General features: G+C 34.9%; 2 protein-coding genes and 1 long non-coding RNA gene across 3 annotated transcripts; 2 read left to right on the top strand and 1 right to left on the bottom strand.

The window, feature by feature from the left end:
- Positions 1–1,626: 1,626 nt before the first annotated feature.
- On the bottom strand, positions 1,627–2,652 carry LOC147480109 (uncharacterized). The gene is made up of 3 exons (XM_086578560.1): positions 2,024–2,652; positions 1,837–1,927; positions 1,627–1,743 (listed from the first exon to the last, which is right to left on the bottom strand). Exons 1-3 carry the CDS (start codon positions 2,650–2,652, stop codon positions 1,627–1,629), a joined length of 837 nt encoding a protein of 278 aa, XP_086434686.1.
- Positions 2,653–7,772: 5,120 nt separating this feature from the next.
- Positions 7,773–9,158, top strand: LOC147480110 (uncharacterized). Its single transcript, XR_015204858.1, has 3 exons — positions 7,773–7,906; positions 8,799–8,864; positions 9,064–9,158. It is a non-coding gene; the product is annotated as an uncharacterized LOC147480110 (long non-coding RNA).
- Positions 9,159–16,548: 7,390 nt separating this feature from the next.
- LOC147480111 (aspartic proteinase nepenthesin-2-like) lies at positions 16,549–18,151 on the top strand. Its single transcript, XM_086578027.1, has one exon. It carries the CDS (start codon positions 16,698–16,700, stop codon positions 18,042–18,044), a length of 1,347 nt encoding a protein of 448 aa, XP_086434153.1. The 5' UTR covers positions 16,549–16,697; the 3' UTR covers positions 18,045–18,151.
- Positions 18,152–22,034: the final 3,883 nt, after the last annotated feature.

Consider the following 22,034-nt stretch of genomic DNA (forward strand, 5'->3'; position numbering starts at 1 on the left):
CCGTGGCTAAAGCCCTTTACCCACGGTTTTGGTCCGTGGCTAAAAGTCAGCTTTCTTATAGTGGTGGTAGAAAACAAATACATGTTGGGAGAAGTATAAGTCATTGGGTCAACCTCCAAATATATCAACTCTAACAATCTCTCGATCTCTCTGGCTCTCTAACAATTGAACTCTCTCACAATCTAACAATCTCTCTCAATATCTCAACAAAATGGGAGGAGGGGAAGAAGGCGAATCATCTAAACAGGTAAAGAATTTGACCATCTCAAGGAAATTTGGGTTTTTTGAAGAACGATAAAGGTACTGATATTTACCCTTTTTGTTTTGCATTTTGGGTAAAGGGGGTTGTTTTCTTTGTGTTGATACAGACCACATGAAGAGAGACTGTCGTTGGTTGAACTACTTATGTGTGTTGTGCAAATCAAACACAATGACTGTATTTTTTTGTAATCAAGGCAAAAACACTAGTAAAAGGTTTCTAAGGTGCAAAAGTCAACCTAAATGCATTGCGTTCAAATGGATTGATCTCCCAGATGAAGAACTTAATGAAGCAAGGCATGAAACACTTGTGAAAAGTGACAAGGTGGGCACTAAATGAGGGAAGGTGAAGGTAACAGTGGAGGGTACCTCTAAATTGACTGTAGAATGGAGTGTGAAAGATGTGTGTGCCCTTGTTAAGTCTTTAGGGTTTGCACCCTAAGTTGTAATGGATGTACTGCTATTTGAAATGAAATGAAGAATGTATTTTGGGTTTTTCAATTTGATAATGCATAATAACTTTTCTGAATTCTGAATGCACAATGACGTTTCTGAATTCTGAATGCACAATGACTTTTCTGAATTTGACTTAAACATGATTACATATGTTCCTAAAAAGAACGTGAGGGTCCAAAACCTAATAACAAATCTATGTTTCCAAAACCTAATAACAACCACCCAAAACATTCAGTACAACCCAAAATACATATAGGGTACTCATACATACATCTGCTCCAAAAAAAAAAGAAAAGAACCCAATAAAAACAAGTTCACTGAGTTCTTGAAGCTAAAGTTGGTGGCTGAGAAGCACTTACAGCACAACCCTTTCTTGTTGGACCCTTTGTTGTTAGCTGAGAAGCAGTTGTAGCACGACCATTTGCTGTTGGCTGAGAAGAATTTGCACCAGTAGGACCATTTTCTTTTGGTTGAGAAGCACTTGTAGCATGACCCTTTGCTGTTGGCTGAGAAGCACTTGTAGCATGACTCTTTGCTGTTGGCTGAGAAGAACTTGCACCAGTAGGACCCTTTGCACCAGTAGGACCCTTTTTTGTTGGCTGAGATGCACTAACACCATTCTTATGCTTTTTTGTCTGTTGCAAAGCTTGTGCTGATGGGTCTTCAAGTTGTCTCTTTCTTTGTGTTTTACAGGGAGCTTTTGGAAGTCTGACAAACAACTCTAGACACATTGTATCTTGAGATGGAACTGTTAAAGTCTCTTGAGATGCATCCACTTTGTCCCCACCTTTTTCTTTGGATCCTCCACCTTTCTCTGTAGCTGGTCCACCCTTGTTCTTCTTTGCTCTACCTTTCTGTGCAACTGGCCCTCCTTGACAACTGACTTTATTATGACCAATCATCCCACATTTACTACATTTTCTTTTGTTTTTTGTGGACTGAGGTCCCCTCATCTTCACCTCTCTTCCTATTCACCCTAGGCCTACCTGGTCTCCTTGAAAGCATGGGTGGTAGCACATCAGATGGTTCCTACATGCACCACACCATGTGAGTATACAGATGTCATAAACCATGTAAGTATAAAAAAGGCACAAAAAAAGGAGCACAAATGCAACTACTGACCTTGTCCCATGCAGTCTCATGAAGTGGTGGTAAGATGCAGTCTGCATATGTTCTTCTATACATTCTAACAGTTAAAAAAAGGCTACAATACCTACAAATAGACAAATAGACTTGAAATGACAAATATCTTATAAAAATGAAATAAATAATGGGTATAAATATGAGAGTAAAGACTTAAAATACTTACTGAGTCCAATTTATGCCCCTTTCGATAGTCATATGAGATATAGCACATACAGCATGAATACATGGTATCCCGTGAAAGATCCACTCCTTGCAATCACAGCTATGAGCATCTAAGTTCACATTCCACCATTTACTTTCAGTTGACACAACAAATGTAAACTCAGTTGACCCTGAGACATTATATCCCCTGACAGCATCCAAATGCTTTGCAATGATCTCCTTAACCCTAGGCACAAGTTCAAGGTCTGCACCCATACTATCTCCTTGGACCCTTTTCTGATACAATAAACTACTCATCATAAGAGTGAATTGCAAAGCCATCTGGTGTATTGGTTTGTCCCTGATTTCTAGAATCCAAGAATTGAATGACTCTGAGAAGTTATTGGTAACATGTTCAACTTTTGACCTTATATCAAAAGCATGTCTTGCCCACAATTTAGTTTCCTCTTTCATAAGGTACTCCTTGGCTGTCTTCACCTTTGGTCTCTTTGGTTGGACATCTTCACCATTACTTGGTATCCCTTTCTTTCTGATTTCTTCATTCAGTGCTGCAATTTCAAGGTCTTCCATAAAGGTCTTGAACTCATGTTCTGTGTATGCACTAGATGCTCCCCATGCCAATCTTTCCATCAGAGGCCCTCTGTGATACTTTTACATGTTCTGAAATATATGTCTAAAGCAGAACCTCTGATCAACCCTAGGAAATATAGTGCTCACTGCTATGTCCAAACCATCGCCTTCATCGACATGATAGTTAGATTGAATGAGTGATCCTCGAGGTCATTCTTCATAATCTCCAAGAAATTTGTCCAATTCTCCTTATTCTCCACCTTGCAAATGTAGATAGCCAAAGGGAACATGCCATTATTACCATCTAAACTTACAATTGACAAATAAATCCCACCATATTTACCCTTTAAGAAACACCCATCTAATCCAATGATGGGCCTACAGCCTCTTACAAACCCTCTCAAACTAGCCTTAAAGGCCACACATAACCCAGTGAACTTCTTTGTAGCATCATCCCTTGCACACTTGAAACTACTACCAGGGTTAGCTATTAGCAACTGCTTACACATCTCAGGCAGTCTATTGTAAAAGTATTCATAATTGCCATGAATCTTATCCAAAGTTATAGCTCTGGCATGCCAAAGTATTCATAAAGCCTGCCAGCACTTGATCTTAACTGTGAAATCCTTCCATATGATCTTAATGATATCCCTAGGTCTGTATGACTTGTAATGCAACCTCATTTGTTCATCAATCTGGCCAGAAATCCAATTAGCATTAGCCATAAGGTTTCTATGATTGCTTTCTTGGTTACAGGTGTGCTCAAAGTTTGCAGTCTTGAGCTTGAAAGTGTGTTGATCATTTAACCTAGTTAGATTGCCAAACCATTTGCATTTGGATTTGCCTTTCTTCCCTTTCTTTTGTTTCTTTTGCCCATGTTTCTTCCCTTTCCTTTTCCTCCCTCTATTCTCTTTCTTGCTTTGTAAATGCTCTGTGTCACAAGTTAATCTCAACCTCCTATTGTCATTGTAATCCCATGATATCACAAACCTATTTTGAATACCATAAGTCCTCATATATTGTCTGGCTTCCTCTTTTGTAGCCCATTCCTGACCAAGCGCAAGTTTTAACCCCTTACCCACATTAGTTTCCTCAACCCTCTTTTCTGGATGACATGTAGAATTATTCCTAACAAACTCCTCAATATTTGAACCTACAAGATACTTCTGAATCTCTTCCTCTTGTTCATCAACCTCATATGCATCTTCTAACTCATCCTCAACCTCAACATCAGCCTCATCCTCTTCTTCAATTTCTATGCCTTGTTCTTCATTTAACTTTTCCTCATCATATTCACTATCTCAAAGATTACTGTGATAGCCTTCTTCAGGCTCCACATGATCAATATCTACTCTGACCCCAGTATCTATGCATAAGAAATAGATATCAATGAAACAGACACACCCATAAATTTATAACAAAATCAAATACAAACACAATCATACCTTCAACAACTTCATGACCATTGGCATTCCCAATAGTCCTAGCAGTCCCAGCATTCTCTATATCAACACATTCTTCATCAACTGTGTTTCTCTTCAATGGTAGATTCTTCCTCTTAGCTGTTGGGTTAGTAGGGTTCACCTTACATTGTTGTGTGCATTTTTTTATTGGTCTGTGTTGTAGGTGGGAAAGGTATGACTAGGTTATTGGTCTGTGTTGTAGGTGGGGAAGGTATGATTGGGTTATTGGCTTGTGTTGTAGGTGGGGAAGGTATGATTGAGTTATTGGCATGTGTTGTAGGTGGGGAAGGTATGACTAGGTTATTGGTTTGTGTTGTAGGTGGAGAAGGTATGACTGGGTTAATGGTTTGTATTGTAGGTGGGGGAGGCATGACCCCAGTGAGGTCTTGTAGAAAATCCACATAAATATGCACATGTCCATTTTTGTCTGGATTTGACTTACTCCAAAAGTTCATCACCCTAGCATCAGTCTCTAAGAGTAACTTTGATCCACTCACCAAGGAATAAATCATAACTTTTTCATTAGGAGGAGAGGGAATAACCTCATGTATCCAACCTAACAGTTTCCCCTTGGTCATATAATTTTTCTGGAATTTTTTTGAATCAACCACATTACCTCCAACGTACTGAAATAATCTTAATCCATTAATACAATTAATAACCCATTTACCACCATAAAATGCCCTAATGACCTTGTAACCAGGCTGACTCATGCCTACATAGCAATTGAACCACGAACACCCTCTAATTAGTAAGCAATAAACATCAATTGACTAAATAATTTTACCCAATTTGTTAATGGGTACCCTTTGTTAATTAGACAACAAACCCCCAAATTTTTGTCATTAAAAATGGATGAAATTACAGTAAACATTGTTAAATCAGGGTAACAATGTTAAATTAGAATAAGCACATACCTTTTGAGGAGAAGTTAACAAATTGCGATCTCTCTTTGTCCCTGCCTCTTAACTTCTTTCAAATGCCATTAATTTCCAATTGGATGTGAGTAATTTTGAAGAATGCTTTGTTTTGTTTCGGGAACCATTAACCCTAGTTTTGTTTGTTGAGTACCCTAATTTAATTGACTTTCGATATTCATCGAGATTCAAGTTGTTAGACCAGATTGATAATATTTGTTTTCTACCACTAAGATTGTCCTCGAGTATAGTGGTGAGTGATGATGGATTGTATAAAAAAGGGGGGGGGGGTTATGTATATATATACGGTCAACGTACGGTTTGACCTAGTCAAATACGTTGACTAACATATTGAGACAGAAAAGTTGACAGAGTGTGACTAAAATCAAATATTTGAACTTCATGTGACTAAACTCAAAAGTGCACTATTATAGTGTGACGTACTACAAAAAGACCCTTAACCAAAATGCTATGTCCCTCGGGGTTTAGTATTACAGTTTTGGGTGCTTATCAAATATCCTTTTTTTATTAGGTGTACCCAAGACAAAACAATTCATTTATTAGAATATATACATCGTGAGACTATTAAGGACCCAAATCTAAACCCTAAATACTCTAATTGTAATTGAAAAAGAACAAGAACGTGTTCTTCTTCTTTTATAAAAAAGAAATGATCTTGATTTCTTCTCCAATAGCCTCTTCTTTAGCAACATTTCTCTCACTAATAAACATGCAAGCACCCACGCCTTTGATTTGAATCAACCATACCAAAGTAATGGGGATGAATACCAACCTAATGAAGATGAAGAAAAAAAAAATCGAAATCAAATTTGACGAATGTTGTTTTCTTTATTTTTTTTTTCATTTTTTTTAATAATGATAACGAGTTTTATAAATAATTAAGACAAGCGTGCAACAAGTTGCGCCGCAAGTCCTTTTTGAATAGCAAATCCTAACTTTTTGCAACCTCTTATCGTGTTTCTCAATCTTCCCTGCCGCTGCTCTAATAGTTGTTTATCCCACCTCAAAGACTTCATCCCCAAGCTCTACCAACGATGCTCTAGTTATATCAACACACGCATGTTTTCCCCCCGACCAACTGTAGATCAATACATTCACAGGCCGAAGCATCGATCTATTCTCATACGGATCAATAAAAAATTGGCAGGAATCTCCTTCTTCACTTGTACCCCAGCCCTCCAACATATACTATAGATCAACACACACACACACACACACACACACACACACACACACACACACACACACACACACACACACACACACACATATATGAATATGATTGAGGGAAATTTCAGAAAAATATGAATATGATAAAACCAAAAACGAGTAGCAAAAAAAGAGAAATAGAATGATTATAGTTATAAACGACCCAATTTTTTGATCCTCTGTTTTGAGCGTTCTAAAAAAACTTAAGCTAAGTTGTTATATAATAAAAATTTATGAGGTCCTTACTCAATGCTGCGAAAGCATTAATTCTTCAATTCATTTCAAAATACTTCAATTGGTACGTGCAAAAAATAGGCCAACTCTGCAACCCTTTTTTCGCGGAGTCAAATTCTCATCAGTACGAGTCAAGGACTCAAGGGGATGGCAACCTGTCCTCTAATTTCCATATAAAGTACATGCCAAGGGTAAATACCTTTTTTAACCTCTATTCTAATCGACTGAATATCTCTCATAAGGAATCGAAGGAAGATGCAACGATTTCTTCTAGGGAATCCCCAACGAAAAATGCACACTATTCCCTTTTTTCTATCGAATCTGTCAAAACCACTACCTACATTCCACGAAATTGTGCACCACAAATGGGAGCTAATGAACAAACCTGCGATCCCATAGAAAGATATCACGATCCCTTGTGAAAAAAAAATAATTTGCTGAGAAGGAAATAAGGATATAAGATTCCTACCAAGGTAACTAGAAGTTCCAACCAATAAGAATCCTAGTGAGCCTAAAAAAGGATACAGGCCCAGCATAAGTTACTTAGTTTGATATCAGGTACGTTTCATTTTTTTCCCAATTCTCTCTGTCAATCAATTTTCAAGATCAATTACAACTCTTTTATTCAATTTTCTAAATCAAAATTTTTTCTTCAATGGACCAGTTCTCATGATAAAAAAAGATATTGAGAGGAAAAGGAAGGAAGAGTTGAGTCAGTAATTCTCTTACCGAACTGAATTTCCTATTTATGATCATTTATGTCAATACTTTTCCTTTTTTTTTTTTTTCTTTTTTTCCCCATTTGAACAGCATAAGTTATAGATATTGGTTCATAATTAAGTGTCAGATATTGATTTTATTAATGATATTAAGGTATAAACAGTTGGATCCTTCTATGGGTGGAACTGTGGAAGAGGTGAGGAACCTATTTTTCGTGACAAAGAAGGTGAGAAACATTCTGTTAAGTATTTAATTTTTATGATTAGACTGGTTGTATGTTGTAGCACATGCATCTGATAAATTATTGCTCTAGGAAAAAGCATATTGAAGGAGGACATCTTAAAGTTACAAAAAGGGGAAGCAAAGCCGAAGGTATTTTTAGACACAATCTGTCTTGCTTTCATATCTTACGTTCAACTGTATGAAGTGATTGCCAGTTTTTGTTCATGGGGTTTTTGGTTGTGGGTTTACTTTGCTCCTTTTGATTACTCTCTTAAAGTTGTTCTTTCTATTTTATGATAAACTTCTTATTTCAATGTCTATAGTATATTAGAGTAGTACTATCTATCGCACAAGTATGCTTATGCCATCTTAATCATGGTCAATTTGCAGCCCTTCATTAAATGCCTCTTGATGGAATCCGTGCCAACTTTTCTAAAAGTTGTTATTTCCACACTTCAGCACAGAGGTCTTTCCGGTTTTGCATTTGGCATTTGGAATTGCAAGATCGTCTTTGGCTTTACACTAAAGGTTAGATGACTACTTTTTGTTTAGTTTTCCATGGGCCTTTCCAAAATGAGTGTATTATCTCAATTCAGCAGGTAAAAATGCCTTAAAGAATTAGAATGTAGTAGGTCTAAAAAATGATATCACTGCCATGTCAACTAGGAAGGGTTGCAATCTTTAAGGTGACACAGTCATAGATTATCCCAACCCTTAGATAGACCAATTTTGTAATTCTATACCTTGATTATTGATTCCAAATATAAATTGAATAATATTGCTGAGCTAAATTAGGGTGTAGTGGTGATTCATGTTGCTTCTTTGTCAATGTGCCACTAAACAGTTTATGTATTTGTATTTCTGCTGGTATTTTTTTTTGTTGAATTCATATAATACTTAATGCTCAAGATAGCCATTCTGTTTACAGATATGAATGAATGGTAGTTTTGGTCATGTTAATTCTAGCACAGAAGCACATCCAAATAGATTTCGTTTTGGCGGGGAAATTGCAAATTGGTTATTTATGCAACCAAGAGTTGAATTTATGCGGTCTTGATAGCCAACGGCTGGGATTTAATCTAAAGGTGGATAAATCTTATAGTGTGAGTTAGATTAGAATTAATTAGGGCAATAAAACCAAACATCAAAAGTCCCACGAACTCCCCACCAATTTAACCAACTAAACTCTTCGTTCTCCATCTCCCTCCTTCTGTCCCTCCATCTACCCCTCACTCTCCCTCTCCCTCTCACTTAGTCTGTGGCAACACCATGAATCATCTACCCTCATCTCAATAGAATCTTTAACTCACTTTCGTTTAGGTCACCACTTTGGTTTTCCTTCTGTTTATGTAAGCCTTTTTCTTCTATTTAGGTTGTCAATTTAAATTTCTAGGGTAAGTTTACGATTATGGTTTTGCAGGTTCCTAAAATAACTCTTGCACAACTTGCTAATAATGCTGCACAGGAGGAAAATCAAACAAGGCAAGTATAAAACTTTTGTTTTTTCAGAAATAGGAAAAATGGTATTCAATTTCTGTAGTTGCCTAATGGAAAATAGCAATTTTTGTAATTGTTAATTGAGTGTAGCAGGAACACTTCCAATGGGATTTAAACCTTAGAGTTTAAATTTAAGTCATTCACCAACCTTATTAGAGTTTCTATTTTAAGTCCTTCCTTTGTTTCAGATATAGAAGCTTAGAGTTAATCACTCTCTTTGCTCACTGTCATTGTCTACAAATTAAAATCAATTCCCAGCGGTGGACTTCACATTCTCAATAGGTATTAACTCTTACATCTTCTTCTTCCTCAAATTTTGTTTTCATATTATGGGTAAAACATGTTAAAAAAAAAAATGGTTATCAGTGTTGGGGTCCCTCACCATTTGTTAGAATGACCTCATGAGATCGGGTGGAAGGAGCTTGACCGATCTGCTCACATCGCTTGAAGAATGGAAATCGTATATCTCTCTTTAAAACTTTTCTTAATAGTTCCTCTGAATAATGGCCCTTTCGGTCAATGTCTTATCCATACCAAATGGCCTAGAAGTTTTTAGGGTTTGCTTTGTGTCTTTTTGCATTTAATTTTTTAAGCAATTTGTTTTTGAACTGCATACCAAATTTTCCTTGCTTTGTTGTCGTTGTGTCGTCATCTCTAATCATTTACTTCTACCCTATAATAGTGCTTGGTAGTTTGTCTGACCAAACCGCATTTTGAGAGTGTGTTAACCCCATTTCTAACATTGTTAATAAATTTTAGGGTTAACTAGTATTACCCCCCCACTAGATGAGCCAATTAGGATCCCCCACTAGATGGGAAATTAGGGTCTCCCCCCTAAACACACGGTCAACTTTAATTAGGTGGGGGCATTTATGTTATTTTCAGTTGTTTGACTTGAAAGTTAACGGTCAAACCAAGTTGACCGTGTGTTTAGGGGGGAGACCCTAATTTCACATCTAGTGGGGGGGAACACTAGTTCACCCTAAATTTTACATCTGTTTCGGAGTTTTGCAATGGAAAGCATGAAGTTCTTCTTCCATAATTAATTTGTTTCTTCCTTCTTTCTTATTGTTTAAGCACAAGACTTTTTAGTTACTTTAAGTTCGCTTTAACTTCAAGCATGCCGGAGCAAGTTGATGCGCACACGGTGATTGAAGTCAAGGTATGCCTGAAATTGTTGACTGGTGTTAAAGTGTGCGCATTCTTTAAAATGTGTTGTATATTTGGACAGATTTATCATATCGCTTAATGTGTTTTAAGTTTGTCATTCCATTTTCCTCTGCAGAGAAATGTATCAGGCAACAATTCATGACAAAGTTCAAACGCAAATGGTCAAAGAAGTTGAGGTATGCGTATTATTCTTATCACTGTTATTGTTTAGGAGGCATCCGTCCCAGACTTACAACTTCATCCATCAATAGTCACACTACCCACATTTTTTTTTAATCACAACAGTCAGACTTACAAGTTCATCAATCAAGGTTAAGGAAGCAACTTCAAACTAAAGTTGCGCAAGAAATCAGGCCGGGTTTAAGTATATTTTTGGAGTATGCGTATAATTGTTTTTACTAGCAAATTCGTTTTTGCCGCATGTCTTAATTTATTTTCTAACAAAAGTCAATTGTTCAAGTTCAACAATGGTGAGGGAGAAACTTCATACCTCAAACTGTCAATGAAACTATGGTGTGCATATCTTCTTCCACTATTAAGAAAATAATAATGGTGCCAAGGATTGTCCAACTATAGAGACAATGGTACCATGAATATCAACTCTATCATCCAATTATGCTCAAGTCTATTGGCAACGTTACAAGTCTCATTAGCTTGCTCTTTTGAATTTGTCATTACTGTTTGTATTTTTCACCTGTTAAGTAATTACATATCTTTGTGACTTACTTAGCAGTCTGTATCTGTTGGGAATATAGGGAACGTTGGAGCCACTGCAAACACATGTGAAGAACAACTAACAAGCGTGGTCTGGGTGTAGAGCAGACAAATAAAAAGACCTTGCATCTTTATGAAGAATCAAAGTCTAAAGTGTAGAATGAAAATGTCAGTTTTCTTTAATGGAAGTGACATGCTCCCTTTGTGCCCTTTTGCTTAGTAAAATCATATACGAACAAAGTGAACAACAATAGACTGGAACATTCAAGACACCTCCTACTTTAAATATATATCTTCAATTTGGCTACTGCATATAACTATATAAGTACATATGGCATGTATGCAAGCTTGGTGTGCTTTCACAATATATGGATAGGTTCTAGACGATTAGTATGCTAGAAATGGAGGTTAAGAGACTAGAGCTTTACCAATTATCTATATTTTGTTAGGTCAACTTGCAACCAACAGTTTCATTAAGTACCCCCTGGATGGCGGCTTTCTATTTGTGTTATTAGTTAGCTTTTGGATTATACTTTTTACCATGCAAAAGACGCCTACTGCATGCTAAGTTTTTATCTACTCATCAGGAGGACTCTCAATCCAGAAAGAAAGCCAAATTAAAGCATTATAAAAAAGGGCAAGGAAAATTCAGGAGCAGGAAAAGTGCATGCAAGAACAAGAATTTGAAAGAACATTTTTCAGGGAGTTCGAGTCGGACAATGTATGAAGCGCAGTTTAGATATCCACCTCAGATAGTTTTCTTGGTTTCAAATTTTCAATGTTGTGAAAGGATTTTCTACAGGTAATGAGTTTTGTGTTATGGCTTCATGTATTCTTTATATAATAGTTTTTTGTCGTTGTCTGTTTCTTTGGTTTCTTACAGTGTTGTGCAAAGAAGTCTTTTATTAATTTGTCTTAGCTATTGCTACCCCAAAAATAGGGCTATTGGAATTTTGATTTTGGCATTATTTTAAGATTTGTCTATGGTTTCAAAATTCAGGCACCTATATAATTCTTTCAATCACTTTTTTTTTTTGGCAAAATAATCATTGGATATCTTTCTGCACTCTCTTTGTTGGTCGCTCTTCTTGCCTCACTATCGTACACAACCTTCTTTTACTAATTGATTTATAACAATCATAGGACACTTTCCTCTTCTTTTAATCCCTACCAAGACAGACTTCTCTCCTAAAATAAAGTTCGTTCTGCCATGCTTGAGTGTTTAAAAGAAGGTAAAAAAAAAAGTTGTTGGTGAGGCACTTTCTATAATTAATTGTGTTTTATCGTTGCAGGAGGGGTAGCTCAATTTTGGCTACTAGAACAGACCCTTTTTTAGACTTTCCTTTAGCTCTAGAAATTAAGGGTTCTTTCTTGCATAGTAATGTTAATTGATCATGGATAGTTTGAATTGATTAATGTAAGCTTATGTAATGTGGAAAGACAGAAATGTTTTAAGCCGGCGTGATTGAGACTGATAAGATAATGTGAGGGTTAAGAGTTCACTAAAAAGGAAGTGGAGTTAAGTGAAAAATACAAGCCAATAAGCCATTAATATTACAACTATAGTTTGTATAGCCTTAAGTGGCTCCAAAGCTTTACAAATCTCATGTGACCTATGTACAAATGTGTGCCATTAGTACAAAGGCACACCTTTAGTACTGCAAGGATGAAAGTGAAGCGAAAGGATCTTAAAGGTGATGATATTTCTGTATTTTTATGTATCATCTACTCCAAACATTACATATATCAATCATGATAGATGCTTTGATGATATTAATACACACTATTATTTTAGGTTCTTTAGCCAGCATAGTTTTATGTCCGTGCAATTTAAGAATCTTCAAATACAATCCGCGTCGAAGGCACGGGCATTAAGTAGTAGATATAAACAAGAGCAAAGAGCAAATCAATATCAATATATCACCTCTCTCTATATTAAAGCAGAGTACATTTTATATGGACAATCTCTTTTCTAGGTGGCACATTCTTAAGACATATGTATGCCACATGGACACTATTAATTAATCTCTTTCCTAGGTGGCGCATTCTTAATTAATCATAAGAAGTTTTCTAATACAATATGAACTCTTAATCTTAAGAAGTTAATTTCATAATACAGCACAACTCTAATAAGTCAATCAACATCTGACGAGGAAATTTTATACGACTCCAATAAGAAAACATTGCTAAATCAACTCCAAAAACTTATGCTAATAATTATCAGTTATTGAATTCCTCACAAAAATTTAGGGGATGTGAATTTTAGAAATGATTCCGGCCATATGGCCGGGTCTAAAACCTTGTTAATATTAAAGCTCCCACAAGGGGTATTTTTTCAGCTCTCTTAAAATTACATGTCATCAAACTCCTATTAAAACAGGAAGTCCTGACTAGAGGTATATATATATATATATATATATATATATATATATATATATATATATATATATATATATATATATGCCCCTCTATTGGAAATAACCCAAAATAATTTGGGAGATATTATTGGATTAGGGTATGTGAGTGTGTTTTATGGGTGTGTCCAAGATCACCCTATTTTTAATATGAGAAAGAATTTTCGTTTTAAAGATGATGTAGATTTTTAATAGAGCTTGGAAAATATACATATTGGATGCAAGCTTTAATATTAAAATATAAATATAGATAACTAGAAGAAATTTACACACTGGCTCTTTTGAATACTTGCTCAAGTATATATTAAAATTTAATGACAAATCGAATGTTTTAATAATTGTGAAAAAAAAAAGATGATGTTTTAGTTGAAATCACATGTTAATTGAGTTTTAAAAACTCATTTTTAATTGGGGGAAAGGTCCTATTTTAATAGTTGCCTTAATTTAGAAGTGTGATTCTCGTTTTTAGTAGGAGAAGGATTCTCATTTTAAATTAGAAGTGCTAAAATTTCTTTTTTAAAAAGGGGGAATAATTTCTGTTTTAATAGTTTTAATAGGAGATGATTTGGAATTTTAATAGAGCTCGAAAATACATTGGGTGTGAGTTTTAATATATTAAGACTAGAAAGTGTGCATATGCATATACAGTAGCGCTCTTTTGAAAATTTGCTCAAGAACTAGTAGAAATTTTCTAACTTCTTGTTTTAGTTGAAAACCCATTTTAATTTTCTAACAAATCATTTTAATTGTACTTTAAAACCAGTTTTTAATTAGGAGAGAAATCCAGTTTTAATAGTTTGACTTAATTTAGAAGTTGTGATTCCCGTTTTAATAGTAGAAGGAATTTCCGTTTTTGTTTCTTTTTTGGAATTGTAATTAAAGTGTGACTCTCTCGATTTATGTGGAATTTTTGAAAATACATTTGGTGCACTTTTGAAAAATTGTTCATGAACATACACAAATTTCGTGACAAATCGTATGCTTTAATTGGAAAATGATACGTTTTAGTTGAAAACCCATTTTATTTTATGACAAATCGTTTTAATTGTGCTTTAAAACTCCATTTTTAACAAGGGGAGAGACCCCGTTTTAATAGTAGACTTAATTTTAAAGTGTGATTATCATTTTAATTAATAGGAGAATGACTCCCATTTTAATTTAGAAGTGCAAGAATTTCTCTTTTGAATCAAGGGATAAATTCCCATTTTAAAAGGAGATGATCATTTTAATAGAGGTGTGAGCTTTGTTAATATTAAGATACAGATATAAACAAGAGCAAAGAGCAAATCAATATCAATATATCACCTCTCTATATTAAAACAGAGTACATCTCATGTGGACAATCTCTTTCCTAGGTAGCGCATTCTTGAGATATATGTATGCCACGTGGACACTCTTAATAAATCATAAGAAATTTCCTAATACAACATGAACTGTTAATCTTAAGAAGTTAATTTCATAATATAGCACAACTCTAATAAGTCAATTAACATCTGACGAGGAAATTTTATACGACTCCAATAAAAAAGCATTGCTAAATCAACTCCAAAAATTTATGCTAATAATTATCAGTCATTGAATTCCTCACAAAAATTTAAGGGATATGAATTTTAGAAATGATTCCAGCCATATAGCCGGGTCTAAAACCTTGTTAATATTAAAGCTCCCACAAGGGGTATTTTTTCAGCTCTCTTAAAATTCCACGTCATCAAACTCCTATTAAAACAGAAATTCCTCTCCTATTAAAAAGAGAAATTCTAACACTTCTAATTAAAATGGGAATCATTCTCCTATAATATTAATGGGAATTCATCCCCTATTGAAAAATAAAAATCTAGCACTTCTAATTAAAATTGGAATCACACTTCTAAATTAAAATGGATTTTTAAAACTTAATTAAAACAATTTGTTGAGAAATTAAAACGGGGTTTTTAAAACTTGATTAAAACAATTTATTATGAAATTAAAACGGGTTAGCGACGAAAATATGAATCACAATTTGTTAGAAAATTTATATATGTATAGTTATGATTGTTAAACAAGTTTTTAAAAGAGTTGGTTCGTATGGTCTACTTTTTAGTATATAAAAATTATAAAGTAGGCCCATGTATATGCACCGGCTCTTTTGAAAACGTGATTAATAACATATAGAAAATTTCTAACAAATTAATCATTTTGAATGCTCAAGATCAAATCATGACTAAAGCATTATAAATTTCTTAATAAATTGTTTTGATCATAAAAGGACCCACACTTTAATTTCCTAACAAATCATTTTAATTGCGCTTTAAATTGAAATACCCGAGGAGGGAACCCATTTTAGTAGTTGACCTAATTTAGAAGTGTGATACTAGTTTTAGTAGTAGAATGATTCTTGTTTTAACAGGGGGAAATTCCCATTTTTGGTGTTATTATTATTTTTTTTATGTGACAAATCGAACGTTTGAATAATTAATTAGGAAAAGAATCTTGTTTTAATTTTATACCAAATCATTTTAATTCCGCTTAAAAAATCATTTTTAATTAGGGGAGAGATCATGTTTTAATAGTTGACTTAATTTAGAAGTGTGATACTCATTTTAGTAAGTCAATGATTTATATTTTAATTTAAAAGTGCTTGAATTTACTTTTTTAATAAGGAGAGGAATTCCGGTTTTAATAGGAGATGTTGTGGATTTTTTATAGAGTATGAAAAATACATTTGGTGCGAGCCTTAATATTAAGATATAGATAATATGTATATATACTATAAAATAGGCACGTTCCTACGTATCGACTCTTTTGAAATTGCTCAAGAACATATTCAATTTTCATGACAAATTGTATGTTTTAATTATGGAAAAGATCTGTTTTAATTTCCTAACAAATTGTTTTAATTACTCTTTAAAAACCTGTTTTTTAATTGTGAGAGGATCTCATTTTAATAGTTGACTTAATTTAGAAGTGTGATTCTTGTTTTAGTAGTAGAGAGATCCCCAAATTTTCATGTTCAATAGGAGAAAGAATTTCCATTTTAATAAGAGATAATGTGAATTTTTAATACAGCTTGAAAAATATACACATTGGGTGCAAACTTTAATTTTAAAATATAAATATATATAACTAGAAGAAATTTTCTATCCTTATTCCATTTTATTTTTCCGATAGAGGCAATTGTCAGTCAACCAAATTAAATCTCAAAAGTGAGAATAAGTAATTAAAGTAAATGCTAGAATCTTTGGTTATTTGGTTATTAACTAGAGTCGAGCCAATTGTGATTTGTGACATCGTAGAAATAGAAAGGTGGTTTGCTGCATGCAATTCTGACTAAAATGTAATCACAAAAATAAAAATGAGAATAAAATATATGTTTCTTTATTAAGTAATTAGATCGAGTCAAGCCAACTGTTACAGGGTAGAATGGCAAAGGTGCTTTATGGTATGTTAACCTGAAGAGCAGATATGCAGTTCTCAGTTTCTCAGTATATATTATTCATTTGTCACGCACCGTCCCGTCAAAAAAATTCTTATGAACGTAGCTAGGCATGGCCTCAATGACCAGTCATGTAAAACTACTAGTACTTCTTTGTGTGTTCACGTTGTCTCCCTACGTTTTGGGTGGCACCAGCCGAGAATCCAAAGGCTTGAGTATGAAGATCATGCCTATAGACTCCGAAGAGTCACCATTATACCCAGGCAACATCACACTTGAAGAAAGATTACAACGCTTAGTGCAGCTATCGGATGCCCGTATTAATATGTTAGCATCAGCGACGACAAGCAAAGTCGATAATATACGCCCTGTGGTAGGCCAAATAGCAATTGCTGGTACTTACTACATAGTCCACGCGAAAATTGGTACACCGCCAGTCCCTTTCTACTTGTTGCTTGACACTGGCAGCGATAGTTCTTGGATCCAATCTTCTGATTGTAGGCCTTGCTTTAAAGTTAAAGGTGGTTCATTTAATTACAAGAAATCCCGAACTTTTCATATCACCCCTTGCGACAGTGAAGCTTGTCTGAGTAGACAATGTAACAAAGACAATCGTTGTTTCTATAGCCAAGGTTATGGAAGTGCTGGGGCGGTAACAACTGGTTTTTTTGCAAGTGAAACATTTAGATTTCCATGTGAGCTTCCTAACGACAGAGAGGAGGTCGTGGAAATTGCGGTTGGAACGAGCAACAGGAACATCAAATTTGGGCCCAAAGATAGTCCTGATAATATTATAGCTGGAATCTTTGGATTAGGGGCTGGATCTACAGCATTTCCAAGCATTATGAGCCGCTATAAGCGCTTCTCCTACTGCTTACCTCCATGGTTCGAAAATGCAAAAACAACCATTTTAACATTTGGTTCTGAAGCACAAATTCCACCCACCACTTTGCAAATCCAAAGCACTCCTTTGTTAGAAGGACCAATAGACGCACTATACTATTTGGATTGTTTGGGTATGTCTGCTGCAGGACTTCGTCTTCAAATTCCTAATGATACTTTCAAGATTAAAAATGATGAAGGTGGACTCATTACCGATACAGGATCTCCGTATCCTTCCATTTATCCAGTCGCGTATGAGGCTTTAAAGGCGGTATTGAGGGATTATTTTTTAAAGTTTGATATGGTGCCATGGCAACGGCCCGGTTTCGATCTGTGCTATGATCGACCACATAGGTTCATTCGCTTCCCAACCGTCACATTTCATCTTTCAGGTGCTGATCTACTTCTAGAACCTCATCAGATTTTTGCTATTAACGAAGACGACTTTTGCTTAATTTTTAGGCCTAATAAGTATTTAAGCATCTTAGGAGCGTTTGCGCAATCAGATCACAGATTCTTGTTTGACCTTGACCCAAGGAAAATGTCTTTCGTCCGTGAGAAATGTGCACCTAATTAGCATATGTTTATTGATGATAAATAATTCAAGCGAACGAGACTAACTTCGAGAACAACCTACATTGCTTCCATCAGAATATGTGAGAATATAACTCTTCTTTTTTTGTTTGCGTCTGTGTTTGTGATTGATTTTGATTTGTAGCTGTTGGCTAATTTCCGCATACAATTAAACTTTTGTAGTGTATCTTTTTGGCATGCTTAGAGCATTCCCAATGGTAGGGGACTTTTCAGGGAAAATAAATGTTAGGAATATACAACTTAATTATATTTATTCTCCAGTGCTAACTGAGTCACAAATATAATTTAGTTGGTCCATTGAACCTAGATCTTGAGATCTCCAGGCAACTAGGTTGGTTTTTCTATTATGAGGACTCTTAGTTGATTATTTCAAAGGTTTTAAGCTCATTCCCCTTGATAATCTTTCCACTTGCTCTCTTGTTAAACCTTTTGTAAACGGATCCGTAATGTTATCTTTTGATCTTACATAGTCGATTGAGATAACTCCATTTGAGAGCATTGTTTAACGGTGTTATGTCTACGACGTATGTATCGAGACTTCCGTTATATATGCTACTCTGTGCTCTACCAATATCAGATTGGTTGTCACAGTGTATACACACTGCTGGCACAAATTTAGCCCAGCTTGGAATATCCTCTAAGAAATTTCGAAGCCACTCTGCTTCTTCTCCAGCCTTGTCCAATGCTATGAATTATGATTCTATAGTGGACCTCGTTATCCACGTTTGTTTTTGAGGATTTTCTTAAAATTTATGCATCTCTCCTAGAGTAAAACACCACATTTGATGTCTTTTGAATAATGCTTCAACAAATTTCCAATTTTAAATAGATTAATTCAAGAAGATACATAATCCCCCACATTTTTCAATTTCTCATGACAAAGTCAATAAATTGGAAAACCATTTAGATATATGTTTTTCAAGTGAGGCGTCTTGTTAAAGGATGTCACATATCATTCATATAGTGTCGAAAACACTTCTAAGACCTCAATTTTGCTTACAAAGTATGCTTACAAAACAATATCTTAAGCAATCTTCTTTATTGGCACTCTTTGGCGCAATAATAAAACACATACATCTTACAAATAATAAAATAATTTTAGAACCCTTTTAGCACCCGCCATTCCTAACATCTGGAATGAAACAAGGATTCTCGAAATATTAGATCATAATCCCCCCCAAGTGTGGCATTACCACCACTTTGTTTGCTTTCAAGAAGTCCATTCCAAGAATGACTTGAAAATGGTCTAAGTGAGCTATCATCAGGTCCACCTTTCCTCGCCAGTTGTTCATCTTAATGTCAACTTCTAAAGCGAGCCCTTTCACCGGTTCAACTTCTTGGTTCAAGCCTCTCATAGAGCCTTTACATTCTATGAGTTTCAATCCAATAGGCTCGGATATATACTCAGAGATTAACGTATGAGTTGAACCAGTATCCACCATTGCTAGTAGAAACCCGTAGTTGTTGAGTTCCACCTTTACGAACATAAGGTTGTCATCAAGTACCAAAATGTTCATATCATTCAACGGACTAGTAGGTCTAGCAAATGAAATAGGAACATCATGAATAGGAGAACCTGGTGGTGTTGTCATTTCTATTTTGAAATAGAAACACACTTTGTTATAGTCGAGAACTATATAGACTAGTAGAGGATGATGCAATAGGAACATTGTATGAGCGTCTTTGAGATTAATGCAGGTGGGGGTCTGCCTAACCCTAGCTTATTTTTTTGAAAAAAACAAATCCAAAAAAAAAAGAAACAAATTCTGTTTAGTAAAGAAGTTACACTCACAAACTAATATGTGAACTTGCTTCTGTTTGAGAGAGAAAAATGGAACACCTCGGGTATAACAAGTAGGCATCGAAAGTACCTTGTTACTATAAAAAAAAGTTATTTTGTTGTTCACCCAAAAAGCCGTGGACGTCTCTCTATATATAGACCAAGTGATTGTTTTCGTCAGGTTTTAAAACAACACATAGTCGATTTTAAGCACAAGTGCAAGCCAAAAACATGAAAAGCCGCCACTTATTTGTTTTTAGAAAAAATGCTAGAACTTCAAGAAACCAAGCACCAACAGGTAAAAAAAAATAGTGGTTTCAACCGTTTCTTGCCAACATGTGGTACCGCTTTAAGTGTTTTGCATTTTCAAATATTTGTTCCTTTTTTGAAGGGTCACACTTTTTCACACTTGAAAAGCGTCTATGCACCGATTCAAATATTTCTGAATTCAATAAATTACCAAATGACCAGGTGTCAAAAAATTGCACCTATTCGCAACTTTTCACAATTTTAAAGTGAATTAACCACTTTAACCAACTTTAACCACTTTAACCAACGAGAAAAAATTGCCCTGTAGTTATGCAAATACTATTTTAGCGCTATCAAAGAAATCCAATTCACATATGACATACCTGATTTTTGAACCAATTCCATGCATCAAATATAGTATCTATGGTGAGAAAATTTTCTGCCACATTGCAATCTTTTCCGCTAACGTTTTTACCAATAAAGCAAAAACGAAATCTTCTTCAAAATTGTTAGTGCATTTGTACTAAACAATAAGTATAGCCAAAATTAATTCAATCAAATTAATTCAAAGAAAAAGAAATATGTCTTAAGTTCATAGTGATGATCACTAGGCTTGGATTTAATTATTGGTAAATTAAGTTCATTCGTTGAACTAAAATGTTTGTTTGTTTGTTGAAATTAAAGGTTTGTTCATGATATATTTATTATATCAATTTGATTTCTTGTTTACTTAACAATAAGTATATTTTTGGAATAAGTTTCCTACAATAACAACTTGTCAACCCTTAGACTTAGAGCATATTTAGGAGAGACACTATCATAGCATCAAACACCAAATTTTCAATAATTTGGTGTTTTTTCAATTTCAGGAGAGACACATTTTGATAAAAACACCAAAGCAAACACCAAATCGGCCAAAATTTGGTGTTTGCTTTGGTGTTGTATCAAATCTCTCTCACGGCTTTGGAAAAACCGCGCGGTGTTTCGAACACCGCATGGGCATATGCTAGAGTGTGGGCTTCAATGACGCGGTTTTGCGAAAACCGCACGGTGTTTACAACACTGCGTGCTCTAAATGAAAAAAATGGGCAAAAAACGACTATATTTTGCTTTCACTATAAATTGAAGCACTCACATAATAGGTTTTACACTCACTTCTATTCTCCACTTTAATTCTACTCTCTACTCTAAACCACAATGACTAGTGAAGAGCCAAAAACAAAATCTAGAGGGGTTTCATGGATACAAAAAGAAGATGCTGCTCTTACCAATAGTTGGCTACAAGTTAGTCAAGATGGTGTAGTAGAAAATGAGCAAAAGTCAAACGAATTTTGGAGTAGGATTCTAAATGCATTTCATGCAAATCTAGGAAGAGTGACCGAACGCAACTTCACGCACATGAAACACCGTTGGACTTTCATTTAAGCTAATATCAACAAGTTTCATGTTATTCTTTCTAAGATTCAAGCATCTCCTCCAAGTGGCTATAATGAAAATATGATTGTAAGTATTATTTACTTTATATTTGTTATTTTGATTCACAAATACTTTTTTCAATTTTAATATAGTTTTTTCTTAACTGGTAGGTTGAGTAAGCAATAAATGCATATGGGATTCATAATGGGGTTTGGAAGTGAATACAATGCTATAATATGGTGAAAGACTCACCCAAATGGAAGAGGCTACAATTGAGAAATGAAATGCGACCCACCAAAAAGTCGAAGTCAAATAGTGGAGAAAGAGGTTCATCAGTTCCAATATCAACTGCAACAACTCAACCCAATGGATTATGATCCACACCAAGTTGATGGGCTTGCGGATAGGCCTATTGGAAATAAAGAAGAAAAGAAAAGAAACCAAAAAGAAAAAAATAAGGTAATTCTAAAGTGGAGGAATCTGCTAAGAAACTTGATGATTTTCTTGTGGAACTTTCTAAAACCACCA

Source organism: Coptis chinensis, chromosome 8 (assembly GCF_015680905.1).
Source record: "Coptis chinensis isolate HL-2020 chromosome 8, ASM1568090v1, whole genome shotgun sequence".
Classification (NCBI taxonomy): domain Eukaryota; kingdom Viridiplantae; phylum Streptophyta; class Magnoliopsida; order Ranunculales; family Ranunculaceae; genus Coptis; species Coptis chinensis.

Coding starts and splice junctions, on each gene's coding strand:
- LOC147480109 (XM_086578560.1), bottom strand. CDS start 2,652: ATGGAAAGATTGGCATGGGGAGCATCTAGTGCATACACAGAACATGAG. Junction 1,928..2,023: donor AGGGGCATAAATTGGACTCA/GTAAGTATTTTA, acceptor GTCTATTTGTAG/GTATTGTAGCCTTTTTTTAA. Junction 1,744..1,836: donor ATGAGACTGCATGGGACAAG/GTCAGTAGTTGC, acceptor TGGTGCATGTAG/GAACCATCTGATGTGCTACC.
- LOC147480111 (XM_086578027.1), top strand. CDS start 16,698: ATGGCCTCAATGACCAGTCATGTAAAACTACTAGTACTTCTTTGTGTG.